This window comes from Varanus komodoensis, unplaced genomic scaffold (assembly GCF_004798865.1).
Source record: "Varanus komodoensis strain SLA01 unplaced genomic scaffold, ASM479886v1 scaffold52, whole genome shotgun sequence".
NCBI classification, from domain to species: domain Eukaryota; kingdom Metazoa; phylum Chordata; class Lepidosauria; order Squamata; family Varanidae; genus Varanus; species Varanus komodoensis.
The window spans coordinates 4,342,499-4,357,689 of record NW_025336114.1 but is presented as its reverse complement, the minus strand read 5'-3'; the positions used below and the strand labels follow the sequence as shown (position 1 = coordinate 4,357,689).

At 40.1% G+C, this 15,191-nt stretch overlaps 1 protein-coding gene across 3 annotated transcripts in view; it reads left to right on the top strand.

Moving 5' to 3' along the window:
- Nucleotides 1–15,191, top strand: part of KDM5B (lysine demethylase 5B) — a 73,379-nt gene that overhangs the window by 10,184 nt on the left and 48,004 nt on the right. For all 3 annotated transcript variants that reach the window (XM_044447654.1, XM_044447653.1, XM_044447652.1), the window contains exons 2-4: nucleotides 10,404–10,481; nucleotides 11,614–11,736; nucleotides 13,276–13,446. In XM_044447654.1, coding sequence (XP_044303589.1) covers nucleotides 10,404–10,481; nucleotides 11,614–11,736; nucleotides 13,276–13,446 — 372 coding nt within the window. The remainder of the gene's footprint in view (nucleotides 1–10,403; nucleotides 10,482–11,613; nucleotides 11,737–13,275; nucleotides 13,447–15,191) is intronic.

Genomic DNA, 15,191 nt, shown 5'->3' with positions numbered 1-15,191 from the left:
GCACTTATCCACATTGAACGCCATCCTGTTGTCTCCTGCCCACTTCCATAGTCTGTCCAGATCCTTTTGGATCTGGAGTACCTGCTCCTCAGTTGTGGCCACTGCTCCAGTTTTAGTGTCGTCTGCGAATTTGATCAGCAGACTGTTCACCCCTTCTTCCATGTCATTAATGAAAAGATTAAACAGGATTGGCCCCAGGACAGAGCCCTGGGAGACCCCGCTTGTCACTGGCCACCATCCCGATGATTCCCCACTAATGGTTACCTTCTGCTTTCAGTCAGTCAACCATGCCCTAATCCACCGGACAGTGCTTATGTTTATACAGTGACATTAAATACAGTGAAGGAAAAGTAGAATGCTAATTTCATTAGTCTCTATACTGAATGAAAAAGGGCTAATTTTGCCACAGGCTAGAAGTTAGACACACAGAATCATTAATAGTTGATTCATAATAACACACATGCTAAACTAGTTTTGGTGGAGATGCTTGTTTTGCATGACTAAAGGGGTGGCAACTATGGAGTATACATCACTATTGGGAAAAGTTGACAGAACATTGAGAGAGAATTCAAGTCCAGAAAAGAAATGAGAAGCTTGCTAAATCTATGTGCCTGTGTGAGAAAGACAGCTATTCTTGCAGTTTGTAGAACTGGAGGGCTTACTGTATGCGATTTCCATTAGCATGATGGAAACAGGAACAGAACAAGAAAACTGCTGGCAGACTAGCATCATGTAAACAATTTGATATGAGGCATTCCACCTACATGTTTCAAACAATACGTTCATGCTCTGTGTAAAAATATGTGCAGGTACTTAACTTTGTTATATTTCTTGGAAGCCATATTCATATAAACAAAAATGCATGTGTGAAATGTATTTTTGGGTCAGCTTAATGCTATGAAGGAAAAATTGGATTCCTAGAATGAGTTTTGCCCCGCATAATGGAAAGGATAAGAGATATTTGCAGACGTATATCAAAGTGTAGCAGGAACTGGTGGGGTTGCCACTTATCAGTCATACTCTTAGTATGCTTTCTGGACGGTTCCTATTTCCCCTGCATACTCGCTCAAGCCCTGAAACCAGAAATTAGTTCAGTGGAGGTGGGAGATGAATATGCTTGTAGGATGCATTTGTAGGGAGAATGGCAGATGCAGACAAAATGAAATACATGTCTTTTCTGCCCACTGATCAACCCTACTGCTTGCTTTGTAGAAGAAATTTATCTCATGCTTGATTAACTCTTCTAATTGTTGACAACATGGAAAAGAAGCTGTAGATTTTTAACATTGTTGATAGATTTGTGGAAATACTTAAGTATTTTTATGACATGGTTTTACTTATTTATTTGCAACATTTGTATATTGCCTAACTTTAGAGCTGTCTTGGTGGCTTGCAATAAATAAAACAGATTCAATGCAAAATAGAACATTGAACCATACAATTTAAACATACATGAAATGCAACATTTAGAGGCTACACACAATCCCACAACATTAAACACATTTTAAAACTAAGAAACCTAGACTACATGTGTTCGTTTAAAAGTCTGGGAAGGAGAGAAAGGAACAGAAACCCAGTGCTAAAATGTGTTCAGGGGTGATGCCAGACAAACCTCTCTCGGAAGTCTGTTCTGTGGCTGGGGTTCCAACTGCCAGAAAGCTTCTCTCCTGGCTAGTTACTCATTTCCCTTCATCTGGCCGGGTTCTTGAATTAGGGGTCCTGAAAAAGATCCTAAGAGCTGCAGGAGATGGTAATAGGTTCCAAAGGGGTTTAAAAGATAAAACCAACACATTACATTGGACCTGAAAATAGATTGGGAGCTAGGATAGCTATGATTAAAAAATGTTCAGTTCCAGTTAACAAACTGTCAACCCTTTTTGGGTTGACATTTAACTGCACCTTTGGACCATGTGCAGTTTTCTGAGGCTTTTTAAAGGCAGTACAGTAGTCCAAATGGGAAGTCACCAGAACTTGAGTAAGTATAGGCAAACTTTCTCCATCCAGGTAAGAAAGCAGATAATGTTATCAGCTGAAGCCAATGAAAGCTGCTTTGAGCTACACGTGTCACTTGAGCCTTTAACTACAGTGCTGGATCATTAAGCATTTCCAAACTGCAAAACAATTCCTGACCAGCCAACAGTGCTTCACCCTCATCCACTACCTGCTCGATAGCTGGTTCAGAGCAGTCATACTTCTGTTAGTTTATTGCTGGACCCGGGGTGTTGGTGGGGATAATTTGCAGGGAGAGTGTTCTGTGAATATTTGGATATGTCTAATCTGACATATGATAATTTATTAGGAGTCAACATGTGAAATTGCCACTAAATGGAGGACCTACAATCTACCTTCTAAATAAAACATGAAAAATAGCAAATTAAATAAAGCAGCATTATATATAAAATTAAGGCAAAACAGTTTTTTTTAAAGATTTTTTTCCTGGGAAGGGCCCTCATGTGATACTGGTTGATTATAATAATTTTTATTTTATATATGGTTGATTATAATATTTTGATTATTTTTATAATTTTAAACATTCCATCATTTTTCCTTTTGCAAGAAACCCAAAGGGGGCTTACATGGTCCTCCATTTTATCCTCACAAGTATGTGTGGTGATCAAACAGTCCAAGTGGCTAATTCAAAGTTGGTGATATAGGTCCATGCTATTTTGACCGTGCAGGCTACAACTCTGGCTTTTTGCCTTGTCTCAGTCTGGTGGGGTAGATGGTGTGACATTTAGGCAACTGTTAGGATCTGCAGAACAGCACAGCTTCCCCTGTTGGCTCAGTAAAGTAGGTTGACTAGTTTAGCTTGCAAATACTTTCAGGACTGATAGCAGACCTCTGGCGCTTGCAGGGATTATAAAGAACTACAATCATGCAAATAAACTGGAAACCACAGCAGGTGTTATAAAAGGCTGTTCAGTCCTGCCTAATTTTGGTATAGCAATACAAACCTTCATGGTGGCTTCTTCATGTTCTTGATCCTGCCTTCAGTTCTGTAGCACCTTTATTTGTTCCCTTATTACTGACTTCTCCTTTGCCCTTAGTCCCACCATGATTTTGGCAGGTATCTGTTCCTTGCCCTTTTCTTAGTTTACCTTCATTTTCCCTTACTTGTTGGTATATGACCTTTCTATCTGGACCTGCCATGCCTTGCATCTGCCTTGCTTTTACTTGACTTTGCCTTTGCCATTGGCCCTACTGCATTTTGCCAAAACGTCTATCACCTCTGGCCCTGGAGTTCTAGCTGTAGATACCTACCAGTTGCATTCTGGAGCTGACAGTGAACTGTTTTTGAATTTTCAGGACAGTGATCATGGGTGCTGCAGCTCATCATGGCTTAATGCTACAGCAACACTCCCTTTTACTGCCTTGCTCTGTGCCAATGTATAAGCACCCATCCCACATTCTCTCCTCACTGTACATTTATTTATTATGTATTTAAATATTTATATGCTGCCAATTTTACTAGCATCATTCCTAGGTGACTCAAAATATTAAAAGAACAACATCCCTAGACAGCTCACAATATTAAAAAAATGAAACTTAAAACACTAATAAACTGTAGATTACAATAGATTATACTAATAATCTATAAATTATTACAAGTTTAAAAATCCAATCAAATAATTTACTCAACAGGTCATAGCATCCATGGGAGGGATTAAATATTAAAATGTCTTTTAAAAAGATAAGTCTTTGCCTGTTGCCAGGCAAACCTCTTTAGGGAGGGCATTTCAAATATGGGTGGCAGCAGCAGCAAAGGACCAGTTTTTGTTAGCCAGGTTTCTTCCTAGAGGGATGGCTCCAACAAAAGGGCCCCAAGCATCGATCTCAAAGGTTGGGTAGGTATATATGGATCCAGATAGTCCTTTAGATAACTGCCCTAGGCTGTTCAGAGCTTTATATGTCCAGGCATGCACCTTGAATTTAGCCTGGGCCACAGTTGGACCCACATACATGTGCTACATCCCCCCTTATGTACAGACAGTGGAGCTTGCTGACAGTCCTTAGAAATGTTAGGGACAAGCTAGGAGCCAAGGGGAGGGTGGCAGACAGGAGGACACTTGGGCTTCTCAGAGCAATCACCTTGATGACGATGTCCATACATAGCCTGTGTGCTCCTCATGTGTAAGCTTGCCTTCATATGAAGAGAGGGCTGGCGGCTCCCTGAGTAGCACAAAAACTCGACTAATTCAAAGCACTGCTCCAGCAAAGTGTGGTGATGAGACTGGAGCACCAACCATGGTTGTTTCTGCTTCTGCTGCTCCTGGAGATGGTGTGCTATGATGCCTCACTTCCTCTGAAATTCCAAAACTGCAGCTGGGCATTGGTAAGGCAGCATGTGGACAGAGGAAAAAAAGCACGAAGCAGCAAACTAGAGCATCGCACAGCATTTGCTAGGCAGAACAGCATAATACAGGGATCCTCAAACTTTTTAAACAGGGCCAGTTCACTGTCCCTCAGACTGCTGTGGGGGGTGGACTATAGTTTGAAAAAAAAATCCTGTGCACACTGCACTTACATTATTTGTAGTGCAAAAAAACAGGAAAAACAATACAATATGTAAAATGAAGAACAATTTTAATCAACACAAACTTACTACTGTTTCAATGGGAAGTATGGGCCTGCTTTTGGCTACTGAGATGGTCAACGTCTGGTTCCATATTTGTCACTGCTAGTTGTAACAAGTGATATAAGTGTGCATCAGTTGGATCTGGTTGAAGATTTCAGATGTTTCATTTGGGAAAAAGTCTGTTCACAGACATAGGTACTGCCAAAGATGGTTGCCATTTTGAGTGCATTGTTTCTGAGATCATATGTCTCAGAGGGGAGAGATGCATAGAAATTAGTAAGGCTGCATGACTTGAATGTATCTTTCAGAGAATCACATTTCTGTATTACTGCCAGTTCCATTTGGTAAATTGGATCAACAATTTCAGTGTCAACAGAAAATGTGTTCTGGAAAAGCTGTATGTCCTGTTCATGGAGATGAAGCTCTTTAAATCTAATTTGAAACTCCTTTTGCAGCGATTTCCAGTGAATCCACACATTTTGTTTGGGAATGCAACTGCTGGTTCATCTGCCAAGAGGTTTTGAGTTCTGGGAAGATGGCAGAAGTTATCCTCCTTCACTTGTTTAATGAGGAGGTCTAATTTTACTTCAGATGCTTTCACATGTGAATGCATATCACTGATGAGCTTCTCTTTTCCTTGAAGTTGCACATATGTCTCTGCAAATAATTTGTAAAGATGGACTTGGGTTTCAAGACTTAGTGAATATTCAGTGAGTTTCTTTTTTTAAACCTGTGTTTGTTTAAATTAAATGTTTTAATGTTTTGCTCCACTCACTGTTGTGTTCCGCTCACTCGGGCTGCAGCAGAAGCCCAAGATGACGCCGTGCTGCCTGCCGAAAGAGAGAATGACACGAGGGGGAGTCATGACGGCGTGCTCGCCTGGGTCAAGGCCTTTCTGGCTCCTTGCTGCTGCCCTGCTTCCCAGCCAGAGGAAGATCCCCTCACAAGGGCTTGCCCAGCTCCGGGAGGGGGAACGGGAGTGGGAGGCAGGAGAGGAAAGCGGGGGCGGCTCCCCCATGTGGGATAGGGCTGTGGGGAGGGAGGGAGGGCGGGGCTGCTTTCCGCAGGCCAAGGGGAGGTGAGGGACAGGGCCACAGCCCGCTGGGTGGGGTGCCTCCCACCTCTACCCACCACAGGGGGAAGAAGCATGGCAACCACTCGACAGCAGTGGCGGCTTGCCCTTGAGAAGGCCGCCGTGCAGGCGTAGGAGCCATGGCCCCACTCTGCCTCTACCCATCATGGGGGGAAGAAGCATGGTGGCCGCTTGACAGCAGCAGTGGCTTGACCTGAAAGGCTGTGGCGGATGCACGGGAGCCACAGCCCCACTCCCACTCTGCCTCTGCCTGTCTGCCCCCAGGCCTAGCCAGGCCTGGCCTGCAGCCCAGGGACATGACTCATATAGTTTAAAATATATTTTAAAAGTTATATTTTTCTTACCTTCTATCTTTTTTTAGTGTCTTCATCTCTCTCTCTCTCCCCACCTCCCTCCTCTCTTCTGTATTCCCACTCTGTATTCAGAGCCAACGTATGCGTGCAATAGGGGGAAGAGCTGACGCACATGCAGTTGAAGGGAGCTGTTACAATGTGGTGCGTGCACTGGCTCTCTGATAGTCTCCAAAATTGAAAGTTTCAGAGAATGCCTGCACTGGCTCAGAGCTTTTGGACTCATTCGGAAATTGTTTTCTCCAAACGAGTCTGAAAGCTCTGAGGCGGGCTGGGTAAACGACCTTGGCAGGCCGCATCCGGCTCACGGGCCGTAGTTTGAGGTCCCCTGGCATAATGGGAATGCCAACTGGTTAGTTACTACTGCAGCAGCAGCCACTTGTGGCGCCAAAGTCTATGGCAGAAATGTTGAAACCATGCAGAAACATGGCAGTTTGGTTCAGACAGGCAAACACCATGTGAAGTGATGAAACCTAACAAAAGCTGTAGTTTCTTCACATGGGTCCATGGAGGACAAGCATACTGTGCTTTTACCATGAGTGCTGGGTTCAGATAAAAGGAAAACCACGCCGCTGCAGTTTCCACCATGGCTTGTTATGATGTGTCAACTTGCTCAATGAGTGAGATTACCCAGGGAGGTTTGTGGCAAAATGGGTATTAGAACTATGGGTACACAGTTCTTTAGAATCCCACTACAACATGAACCACTACACTATTTTGGTTTAGAGTATCCTGTGCCTTGGCAATCTGCTACCAGCCAACTGGGAGGAGTGATGAAGGAAAATTCATCCCTCTGTTCTCCCTTTTTATTTTTTTTCTAGATAGACCCTTCTTCTTTTTTTCCTAGATAGTGTCCCTTCTTTGTCTTTGGGTGTTCTCTTTCTTCACAAAGCAGCCACCCTGGTTCTTTCTGTGGCAGATGGGGGATGGAGGGAGGAATCAGAATGTGGAGCCCCACTTCCAAGGTTCTAGGAGTGTTCAAGTCTTAAGGAAATGGACTGCAACCTGTCCCACATTCCCTGGGATACCGCTTCACAGATCATGGAATAGGTCTTCAAAAATGTTTTGTTATAATATTAGTACTATTTTATGGTTTGATATGTCATCAAATACATATAAAATAAGCATTTTTCTCATTTTGATCAGTTTCTTGTTTTTATTTTGTTTGTTGTTGTTTATGTTTGAGAAAATTCTTTAAAATTAAAGCTTTTCAAACTCATTAAGATCCAAGATTCATAGCTAATAAGATTAGTGCTGAGAGCAATCTAGTGTGTTTGACAAGTGACCCACTTAGAACTTGCAAAACATATTTAGGTATTTGGTGTAGAAATAATAAGTGGACATCTGTCAAATGTATTGTTTTGCACTGTGGTGGCAATGCCACCTTTCAGTTCCATATCTAACCCTTCCTTGCATCTCATGCCTTGGATGTCTTTCTATTATCTACTTCATGAATGAAAGTAATGATTGTTTGAAAAGAACCTGGTGAGTGGTAATGTCCTAACAAAAAATATATCTTGAAAGTGAACAAATTGACTATTTCCTGTTAGTGAACTATATCATATACAGTCCTCTTGCTGCTGCTGTGTACTTCTAGTTGGGCGACTTAAAAGACATTGTAGCTATTCCATCTTTGCTTCCTAAACATTTTTTTTCTGGTAAGAAAAAAGTAGTAGTGGGGAGAAACTGAAGGAGCTAAAAATAGAAGACATCTAGAAACTCTGTAAAATTCCCTGATTGGCAGTGGGTTTGCACAATAAAAGTCTCATCTGGAATTGCCAGTAGTTTCAAATGTACTTGTCACATAGTCCTCATCATTTTACAAAAAGACAAACCTGAGGCACTCAGGATTGTATCAGACAGTGGTGTTTTGCCAGTATGGGGGACAGGTAGTAGACCTGTTCCTCCTGCATTCTCCCTAAATTTGCTTCAGAGTTTAGGGTTGGGCAGTTCACAACAGTCAAATACAAGATTCTGGTAGTCCCCGTCCTCATTTGACATGCTAGATTATGGTTGGTTTCAAACATAATAAGCAATGGTAGTTTTTATCATTATTGGTCTGTAGCGTTACCTGAACCCAGTTGGGGCATTTCAACATGGTAAGTGTTGGGAGTGAGAAAGATGGCTGCTTTCAGCACACATTCTCAGCTGTTGACTGGTCCTCAGAAGACGAATCAGAGGCAGAAGAAATGTGCCTCTGTAGGAAGGGGGCTTGGAATGTAGGCCATTTCCAGGCATTGAGATGAGAGAAAGCAGAGTCACCCACCTCAAGACCAGACTTCCCATGTGGGCAGGCAGTCTCTAGGAATAACCAAGATGTACAATTGGCAGGAGGGAACTCAGAAGGAGTTTCTCAGACACAGATGAGGCAGGCATGGCTCTTGACCCCATAATGTGTCATCATGGGATTGGGGGGCGATTAGAGGATTGACATGCAGTGAAAAGGTGTTCTTATTTTCCGAAGACCCTTATTGAAGGGATGGGGCCCAGGCATGCTTATAAGGAGAGTTCCTGGAGATGAACACCAGATTGGGTTCAACAAACTGCTGTGTGCATTCTCAGAAATTCATTCTGGGTGTTTGTACATCTGGAGAATGCTTTGGTCAGTTAAGGACATTTCACAGGAAAGGTATGTGACTTTGTATGAAGGGAGGAACTCTAGCTCACAAGAGTAAATTTGGTCTTTAGAAACCAAAATAAGAAACCATGAGTGTGTTCACACAATGCTAAACAGTGCTGTACAGCATGGCACCCCACCTCGTTTCTTTTGTTCACATGTTCTCATGGTATCTACTTGTGAATAGTTTCCATGTGTCTCCATTTTCCCTCTCAATGGCAGCCAGTATTCCATCAGCCCCTGTGGTTGGGAATCAATTCCAGCATGCAACCCACCTGCCTGCCTCTTCCCCATTGGCCCACATGATCCCCTGGGCATGTTCTCAGCCAGCCACTTTTTTCTTTCTGCTGTATTACAGAGCCACTATCTACATATTGCACTAGAATGGTTGCTCTGTAGGAACAACAGAGCATCCTCCTCCACTGCTGCCATACTTTGTGCCCATACATAAACATTCACCCCCCACACACAGACACACACCTACACCTCTCTGCATCCTTCATTGCACATGTCTCAGATACTCCCCCCCCCCACATGCAGCATTTGAATGTACTGCGGGGGCTGCAGAACAGCCCAACTAAAAATGGGCTGGAGTGTCTGCTGCTGCCATGTCCACTCTTGCTGACAGAAATATGATGACAACCAATGCTGAAGTGTGGAAACTTTAGAGCAAACCATTGGTTTTCCATGGAGATTCATGGTAACCAGATAGACTGTGTTTTACTATGTTTGGTTGATTAACGCATAATGACAAGCAAGTCCCACCATGGCTTGTTAACACAGCTCATGTTTTGTTCTATACTTTCTCCATACCACCAAAGTTTATTGTTCTGTCTGAGCCCATGATCATGGTTTCCATGGTCCTGGTATGCAACTTTCACAGAGTTACCTGGATCAGTGAGGAAGAGGCAGGTGATAGAGGCAAGGAGTAAAGCAACTTGGGAATGAATTTCAAGCATAGTATTTATTTATTATTTGCATTTATATACCACCAGGGCTTTTTTTGTCATAGAACGCACCAGAATGGCATTCCAGCACCTTTTTTTGACAGATTTTTCCAAGTGATTGTGAATCAGCCTCTTGGGCGTAGCAGATCGGCAGCAGAAATCATTAACATAGTGCCTGCGGGCTGTTTGTGTGTCGGTTTGGGATCTGTTGTGTGGTCACAGGCTGACTCAGCCAGGGGCAACCATTGTGTAAAAGTGTGACCCCAAGACGTGAGTTCCGGCACCTTTTTTTTTTTTTTTTTTACAAAAAAAGCACTGTATACCACCCTAGTAGCCCAGAGTAGTCAAATGGGATACATGCCAACACACAGCAGAACTAGAGGAGGAGGATGGAAACCATGATAAAGCAGGCATCACTTGATTGTCTGATCATGGTAAAAAAAAAAACTGAACGATTGCAACCATGCTTGGTTGCTTGTGTTGTTTCAATGTAGTTAATTTTTTCTATTTAAAACTGTTCACCATTTTTTCATACTAGAACTTTTAACTTTTGCATCCAAACAATAATTTGAAATTAATACTTCACCTTTTTGGAAACAGAAATATTCTAGAAGAATAATTGTTCTAGAATATATTTCTAGAATATGTTTCCTTCGATAAGTTGAGTTTAGTCTACCATGCCTAACTCTGTGTATTGGGTGCCTGTAAACCTTTGAGTTTGGAGGCTTATGTGCATCAAGGGTAAGCGGATTGTGCCATCTGTCCTGTATTACATTTTTCTGTTGAAGTATTAATATTTTTTCTTCTCTCCTTTTCCTAGGACTGGCAGCCACCCTTTGCATGTGATGTTGATAAACTTCACTTCACTCCCCGAATCCAAAGGCTGAATGAACTAGAGGTAATGAAGTAAATGAATGTAAATAATTTTATGACTGGCTCTATTGAAATGGGTACTTGAAATTGTACTAAGAAAAATATGTTTGTTTTAAAATAAAATTAGACATAACTTTTAGATTTCTTGTTTACTTGTACAGGTAAACTCAAAAGTATAACAGGGAATACAAAATTATATTTACCATTTTAAAGTCCATACCTCCAGTTTAAAGAGAACCTTTTGAAGTTCTTTGGTATCCCTTTTTGTTTTGGTCATCCTAATTAGTTTGTGTCCTCAACAAACATGGCCCTCTCATTGCTTACTCCTGATTTCAGATTATTCATGAGCAAGTTGAAATGGACCAGTCCTTAGAGATCCCTTGATGCTGTTTACATCCCTCCCTGTTTATAAGCTGCTTTTGATTAAGGCTTTTCTTTAACATGCCACATTACTGAGGCTTCTGCTTCAGGATTCTTTATGGTATTAAGATCAGCTACTTGACACATGTTTTTTCCTGGGTTTTTCTTTCTCTGCTTTTTTATATATTTTATTACACAAGCACTAGGTGGTGCTCTGGTATAGCATAAGCACAGATATGTACAAGGGTTTCATGCTTTTATTTCCAAATAATATCCCAACTTTCCTTGATCTGAAAAAAGCCTTTGAAATAGTTACAAAGAACAGAAGAAATTCTTGAGGATGGTATTACCATATAAGGTACCCACCTACAAACTACCATGGATGAGGGCTCACAAGTGCACAGGAAAGTGGCTTGTGTAGAAAATCTCTTGAGTATATTCCATCCAGTCTATCGGGTAATACGTTCGGTTTAGGACATTTTAAAGAGGAAGATGTATTTTAAACCAGTGTATTCAGTACTGTGTTAGGATGCCATCTGTATTTGTACAGAAGAATAAAATTCAAATGGCATACAGGGCTGCTTAAAAGTACAGCAGATGTTTCTTCCATACTGCTTACTTGAAGCATTGAAAAGAGCATAGGAGAATAAATTCTTCTTGGCATAAAGAATCTGTAGCTGACTTTTTATTTTCAGATTCCTTTGTTCAGTATAAAGAACATATTGGAGAACACTAAACATTAAACTTCAAAATAGGTAACCTGAGAAATATAATTAACACACACTGTGTTTTAATAGGCTCAGACCAGGGTAAAACTGAATTTTCTGGACCAGATTGCAAAGTTCTGGGAGCTCCAAGGATGCACACTTAAAATTCCACATGTAGAAAGAAAGATCTTGGATTTGTTCCAGCTGAATAAGGTAAATCTCCAAATACTTGTCTTGAGTGGCAAAGAAGTTAATATAGAGATACTAAATTCTGAAGACCCTTCAGTTGATAAATATTCCAGTGATGTGAGTTTTCCAGAAAAGTAAAACTAGCAAAATGTCTAATGCCTAAATAATGTTATCTGATTTAGCATGTTTTTATAATTGTTTATTTATTAGATTAATATCCCACCTTTTTCTTACAAAGAACTCAGAGTGGGTTGCATCATTCTCTTCCTCCTGCTCTCAGTCCTATCCCCACAAGAACAGCCCTGTGAGGTAGGTTGGGCTGAGAGTCTGTTATTGGCCCAAAGTCACCCATTTCACTCCATGGCTGACAGGAACTAAAACCCAGATTGCCTGAGTCTCAGTCCTTCATTCTTAAACACGATGCAATACTGGCTCTTGTTTGACTGGGTTTTACTCCCCAATATACATTTTTCCTCAATCAGCACACAAAATATTTCATATTTTTAAAAAAATAAAAGATGTAATCTATGCTAATTTTATGTACAGTATAAATAAAGCAAAAGTTTTCCCAATATCTACAAAATACTTGAATTGAAATTTTGTCTAAGGAGAAATTAAATTAAGTACATGATATAGTTTAAAATATTATATTCAAACATATCTAAAGTTTTATGTTGGAAGTACTTTAATGGAGTATTTGAAAAAATGTAAAACCAATAGCATATATGATGATGGTTCTTTATATTTTATAAAAACTACATCTGCAAGAACACACCATTTTAGGATATATACTCAAGGAGAGGTGATACATTTTATATCAACAGCTAAATTTTCTTCTGCTGAGGGAACTGAAGCACCTTAAGCATAACTCACTCTGCACTGCTTATTGGCTCCATTTCAAGTTGAGAAAAAACTGTTTCAGAAAAGCATATTGAACATTCTGTTTTATTGAAGGATGGATGTGCATCTTGGACATAGGATGAGGACCTTGGGCTGGGGGATGCTGTTGAAATCATGCCCTCTGCAATTCATTGTTGAAGTATGCTAACAATTGAGGGAAAATATGCCATGTATAAGTCTGGTTCAGACCCAGCGAGGAGCCAACTCTGTTGAACTGAGGAAGGGGTTGGCATACCTTCCTTTTCAGTTTCCCCATAGGCAATTGAGAATTAGGGTTTCGTTGGTGCTTGCCTTAGAAAAATAACTTACAGATATTCATATCCTATATTTAGCCCATCTAACCTGATTGATTACAGTACAACAATCCAGACAACTGTGGATAAATGCAGATATATATGATGTTGGATATTTTTCTCAGGAAAATTTCTGCCCAACATCACTGAAATGTTTTAGTATTCAGAATTATACACTTAGCTTAAGCAGTTGTATTATTTAAAACTCTACATTTTTCTGGCACACTAAACCATTGTGTTAAACCTACAACTTTTACCTGGATATGTCAAATTTAGTTACAAAGCAAAGCAGTTTCCATTTCTTAGCTATGTTTTTCAGGAATGCCTCTGTACACGCATTGAGTTAATAGTGTTGTCATTTTCTTTTTAGCTAGTTGCAGAAGAAGGTGGATTTGACCTGGTCTGTAAGGACAGAAAATGGACTAAAATAGCCACCAAGATGGGGTTTGCTCCTGGCAAAGCTGTGGGTTCACATATCCGTGCTCATTATGAACGCATTCTTTATCCTTACAACTTATTCCAGTCAGGAGCTAGCCTATTGGTGAGTTTTGCTGACTTAGCCTAGCTTGTAAACTTTGAAAAATTGACTGTTTTTCTGTTCTGAGACAGAGTTCTAGAACATTTCAACATTTCAACTTTTCTTATGTTCTTTCTTTATATAATTCAGTAGGTGTGTTAGGATCCCAAAATATACAGTAGAATGTTAGAACTTTTTATAATTTTAATTATAATTTTAATTCTGAAGATTTCCCTGAACCCAGTGACACAACTTCCCATATATTTTATGTTTTTACTAGCTTTATACTGCTTTTCTATAAGTTTATTATTATAACAGATATTTTTCTTGAATAGAAAGGAAAAATGGTCTGGGCACCTTCCTTCTTTGTCATGGTCAGAAGTTGCCCAGATTCTTAACTGTACCTGAAGGCTGTGGATAGTGCTCTCAGCAGTATGCATTTTTAATCTGCTAACATCTATCTATGCACGTTCAGCTTGTTTGGGTACCTTCTTTGCTTCTGTTAATGCAGGAAACCACCTTGCTCCCAAAGTGAAAGCAAAATCTGCAGTTGTAACTTCTGAGACAGTTATGTAGTTGGTGTCTGGTAATCTAATATTTCTGAAAAGCTAGGCTGTATTTAGGGTCCAAAATGGCACATAGCAATAATTTTGAGGAGGACAGGCTTCTTCATTCAAATGTCAATCTACACATTTTAGACCATAAGCTCCCAAGCCATAAGATTGATATTATACATCCTGCTTTTAGATGCACTTGTAAAGTCATTCAGATTGGAATGTAAAAGGGGGTGGGACCTTTTTAATGATGAACCCATGCTTTTTGAATACCCTCCCATGAAGAATTCTACTTAGCCCCATTTCTTGTTTACCCTGCCAATTTTTTAATGATTTTCTAGACACCTGAATATGATTTTATCTGATGCTGATTTACTAGCTAAAAAATTATGTTTTTTATATTTTCATTTAAAGTGCTTCCTTATTTAGTACTGCTTTTGATCATTTACCCTAAAATGTGGGATAGAAATATATCAAATAAATAAGCGGCATGGGAAAGCCACAATGAATAGGTTGATCTCACAGTCTTGTGTGTGTGCGTACCTGCATATGCACATTCTTGAACACATGACATGCACAGAAATGCACACATGAAAATGCTTGGGGTAGACTCATTTCTCAGAGAAGCTACATTGCTGAGAGATCTTTTTTTTTTTTTTTTTTGCACATAAATTTAAAATATTTAGAAACCACTTATCTGGCAGTCTCTTATTAGACTAACTGAGTGACAATTTGAAGCAAAAGCTCTAGATTGTAGATGGCATTCATAAATTTATTTTTAAAATGTGTTTAGTAGGCAAATAGCATTTCTACTTCAAAGAGAGAGAAGCTGTATCTCAGTTGATACTGTTTCCTTTCTGTCCTCTCACTTTTTTCATGCTAAAAAAAAATTCTAAGCCTTTGTATGTGTTGTACTGCTGTTAAGTATTTAAATACAAAACAAAGGAAAGAATGATGATCGGATGATGATTGGGTTTCCCTTTTCCACTGTACACCAAATGTGAAGGTAGGTTTTTAAGTCAGGTCTGAATGTACAGTGAAAGCTTGTCACTTCGGTAAAGGATTTTTTAGCTTGAATTGCTCACTTTACATTAGCCCTCATCTTGAGCATAGTATAGTTTGAAGTAGTTTGTGTTTCTTCTTCACAGTAGCTGTGCTAATAGGTATTGCTTTAGAGATAATTCTAAATGTTCAAAGTACTGTTATTTAGAATTA